The sequence below is a fragment of the Antrostomus carolinensis genome, unplaced genomic scaffold, assembly GCF_000700745.2.
Source record: "Antrostomus carolinensis isolate BGI_N321 unplaced genomic scaffold, ASM70074v2 scaffold9096, whole genome shotgun sequence".
NCBI lineage: Eukaryota > Metazoa > Chordata > Aves > Caprimulgiformes > Caprimulgidae > Antrostomus > Antrostomus carolinensis.
In genome coordinates this window covers 1-3,967 of record NW_010319777.1, presented here as the reverse complement: position 1 = coordinate 3,967, position 3,967 = coordinate 1, and the positions used below count along the sequence as shown (strand labels likewise).

General features: G+C 39.2%; 1 protein-coding gene across 1 annotated transcript; it reads right to left on the bottom strand.

Annotated features, from left to right (window-relative positions):
* Positions 1-236: 236 nt before the first annotated feature.
* On the bottom strand, positions 237-3,414 carry LOC104526039 (ski-like protein; the record flags this gene model as incomplete). Its single annotated transcript, XM_010169378.1, has 2 exons — positions 237-666; positions 3,190-3,414. Coding segments are annotated over 2 exons (387 nt in total), but the record flags the coding sequence as incomplete, so codon positions are not given.
* Between the last annotated feature and the right edge of the window lie 553 nt (positions 3,415-3,967).

Genomic DNA, 3,967 nt, shown 5'->3' with positions numbered 1-3,967 from the left:
TTGAGTATTACTTTACAGACAAAAAGCTGCTTTTACTTTCTCCAGTTTGAGAACACGTAATTCTCACTGAAACCCAAACTATTTTTGACCTTGAAGAATTCAGAAATTTTTTTTAATGTACTTTTATAAATGGATGTGCAATTGATAGCAAAATAAAGTTCACCACATACATTTTAACAGACAATGTTAAAAGGTAGAGAGTCCTCAAGACTGCATTAGAAATAGACAGAAACTGGTCACTCTAAATGAAGAGTTTCATATTTTTCATTGTTTGAGAAAAACACCAGTACAAAGAAATGCAGATTTTCATTGGTTAGGAAAATCTAAAAATGTATACCTATCTATCTCTCTCTATTTATATATATGTATATCTTCATCTGGCCTTGTCTGGGAAATAGAAATCTGTAGAGAATACTTTTTCTTATCACACAGAAACTGCACACAATCCATTAAAAACCAAAACACCCTGTTTGAAGGACGCAGTCACGCTTCCTCTTCCAATTTCTATTTTCCTTTTCCATTTTTTGACGATTTCAAGATCTGTAGCTTCAATTCCTTTATCATCATCTCTAACTTTTCCCTTGCCTCTCGTTCTTGTCTCAGTTCATCTTGAAGCTCCTGTCTATCTGCCTCTGCATGATCCAACCTCTGTCTCAATTCCGCTAGCTGTAAAATAGAGAGAGGAGAGACAGAGAGGTAGAGCAAATTTTAGCAAACTTGTTTGTACATGTTTCATTTCAAGACACCGCTGATGAACACACTATGTATGCATCAATTAAAAATTCTCTATTCACCAGTATTTGATAATTCTAGCAGATAAGGTGATAAGAGAAAGAACAGCCTGGGCAACTGCTTCACTGTATTAAAGCTTTTTTTAAATGCTGGATACACAGCTTGGGGAAGTTACCTGCTTAACTTGGGTGCTTCTTACAACTGCTTGGAACCCAGGGACCAAAATCCATTGTAAGATGTGATATATGGAGAAAAAGGTTTAAATTATATATTGGTGGTGGATGAGAAGCTGAACATGAGCAGACAATGTGCGCTTGCAGCCCAGAGGCCAATAACCGTATCCTGGGCTGCACCCAGAGCAGCGTGGGCAGCAGGTCGAGGGAGGTGATTCTCCCCCTCTACTCCGCTCTTGTAAGGCCCCACCTGCAGTGCTGCGTCCAGTTCTGGAGCCCCCAACACAAGAGAGACCTGGAGCAGCTGGAACGAGTCCAGAGGAGGCCACCATGATAATGTGAGGGCTGGAGCAGCTCTGCTGTGAGGACAGGCTGAGAGAGTTGGGGCTGTTCAGCCTGGAGAAGAGAAGGCTCCAGGGAGATCTTATAGTGGCCTCCCAGTACCTGAAGGGGCTACAAGAAAGCTGGGGAAAGACTTTTCATAAGGGCAGTTAATGACAAAATAAGGGCAAATGGGTTTAAGCTGAAAGAGGGGAGGTTTAGATGAGATATTAGGAAGAAGTTCTTCACTGTGAGGGTGGTCAGACACTGGAACAGGTTGCCCAGGCTGCTCCTCCCTGGAAGTGTTCAGGGCCAGGTTGGATGAGGTTTTGAGCAACCTGGTCTAGTGGAAGGTGTCCCTGCTGATGGCAGGGGGGTTGGAACTGGATGAGCTTTAAGGTCCCTTCCAATCCAAACCATTCCATGATTCTATGATATATTGTGAATAGCTCTACCACAGAGGCAGTAACAGAGTAAACTTTAATGCAAGGAACTTATTAAAAGTTTTCAAAGTCTGACTTCAAAAGAAACAGTCAGCCAATCTCCTTGGGGAACAATCTACGGTTTTTACCCTCTAAAGAAAGTAAGCTACACCAGCCTTATAAAACATGTTATACATTATTATCTTCATAAATTACAACATGTTGTTACTTGCAGTAATAGGGCTTGTACCAGATGTTTAGTAAATCAGGCCTTAGTCAGAGAGGATTATTTCTGGCAGCAAAGGCTAAGAATCTGTGGAGAGGGATGTCATGAAATTAAATCCATGACAAGGATTTATGATGCTAGTCACTGCCCTACTCCCCGAAAATACCCAAACCTGTCTCTCAAGTACTGCCTGTTTCTCAGTTTGAGACACTAAGAACAGGAAATACACACAGCTATGATCAAATGACTGCAAAGCTTTACTGAGCTTAAGTTTCAGATTTTGTTTACTTTAAAAAAACCTGTGAAGACTAGTTTTCTGTGACACAGTACCAAACACATCAATATAAAGTTAATTGTAACTGCAACCAATTTTCAAAGGGGGCATTCCAAAGCTCCCTTTGGCATTAACTGGATTTTTTCCCCATTGGAATGACATGAATAACTTCCAAAATGAAGAAAGCAATAGTAAAAGTTAAAAAGAAAGGAAAAAATATCTCCATAGGTTTTGACATATGAACTCAAGAGGCAGGAATGGAAGACAAAAATATGATTTTCATTTCAGGGGAACTCTTGACCAAATGCTTTGATTGAGCATAGAAGGGGGCTCAGCAGACAGTGCAGAAGATTCTACCACCAGTGAACAGAAGAAGCAGCAAGGAATGCTACTAACCTGACAGAAAGGTGGTTGAACTTTTGGATTATTTTTTTTTTAACCATAAAAGGAAGAAAAGGATTAATAGCTTATTTCTGTAACTAACATTTGACAGGTGAATCATAGAATCATAGAATGGTTTGGGTTGGAAGGGACCTTAAAGATCATCCAGTTCCAACCCCCCTGCCAGCAGCAGGGACACCTTCCACTAGACCAGGTTGCTCAAAGCCTCATCCAACCTGGCCTTGAATACTTCCAGGGAGGAGCAGCCACAGCTTCTCTGGGCAACCTGTTCCAGTGTCTCACCACCCTCACAGGGAAGAACTTCTTCCTAATATCTCATCTAAACCTCCCCTCTTTCAGCTTAAACCCATTTCCCCTTGTTTTGTCATTAACTGCCCTTATGAAAAGTCCTTCCCCAGCTTTCTTGTAGCCCCTTCAGGTACTGGGAGGCCGCTATAAGATCTCCCCAGTGAAGTGTTTCTGTAAGTTGCATTCTACCTCAGTTTCAACCAAGGAACAGGGAAATAAGCATTGCTGTCACTGTGACCTATTTCGGTATTAGAACACACGGAAAAGATGAAACTTGGAGGTGGCAGAGAAAATTACAATTTCCTGATACACTAAATATGGTTTGGTTTGAAACAAACTTTCCCTTCTCACCTGTGCTGCATATTCAGCTTCTTTGTCTTTTTCTAAATTGGAGTCACAGCTGCACTTTTGCTTCATCACTTGGTCCAGTTTCTTCTCCAAGTCTCTCTGCTCAAAATAAAATTCTTCCATTCTTTGAGCATGCTCTGTTTGCAAACATTCAAGTTCTTTTTGTAAATTCTGCTGCTCTTCAGTTAATTCCTTCATAGCTTTAGAGTTGCTTAACATTTCCACTTCCTGCCAAGAAAAATCAGGATCACATACACCTTGATTCTAAGACCAGAAAGTAAAAAACTAAATTTAAATGTGTATCTGGAAACAATGAGGTCAAAAAGAGCACATTTATCTACCAATATAATTTATACCAATAGCCTGATAATAGTATTTATAATTACAAGATAATAGTATTTGTCTACTCATCAATGGTATCCTTGAATTCTGTAGCAAGAACTTCAATATAAAGAAATTATTTATACTTTTAAGTACATGGAGCTTTCAGAAATAGATTCATAACTTCCAGCAGTAAACCTCAGAAAGCAGCAGCACTGATTTACTAAAATATACTTTGAAGATGAAAGAAGTGTCCTATCAAAAACCAGATAAATGTGCTTGATTTTTTTTTTCCCACTAGCATTTTGGTATTTTTTAAAGTCTTAATTTTTTTTTTTTTTTAACTTACCTATAAGCTTTACCTCCAACAGCAAAACAACTTAAAAGTAGCAGCTCTAGGGCCCTATCTGAGCTTATAGATTCTGAGCTTAACATAAAATAAAATAAAATAAAATAAAAT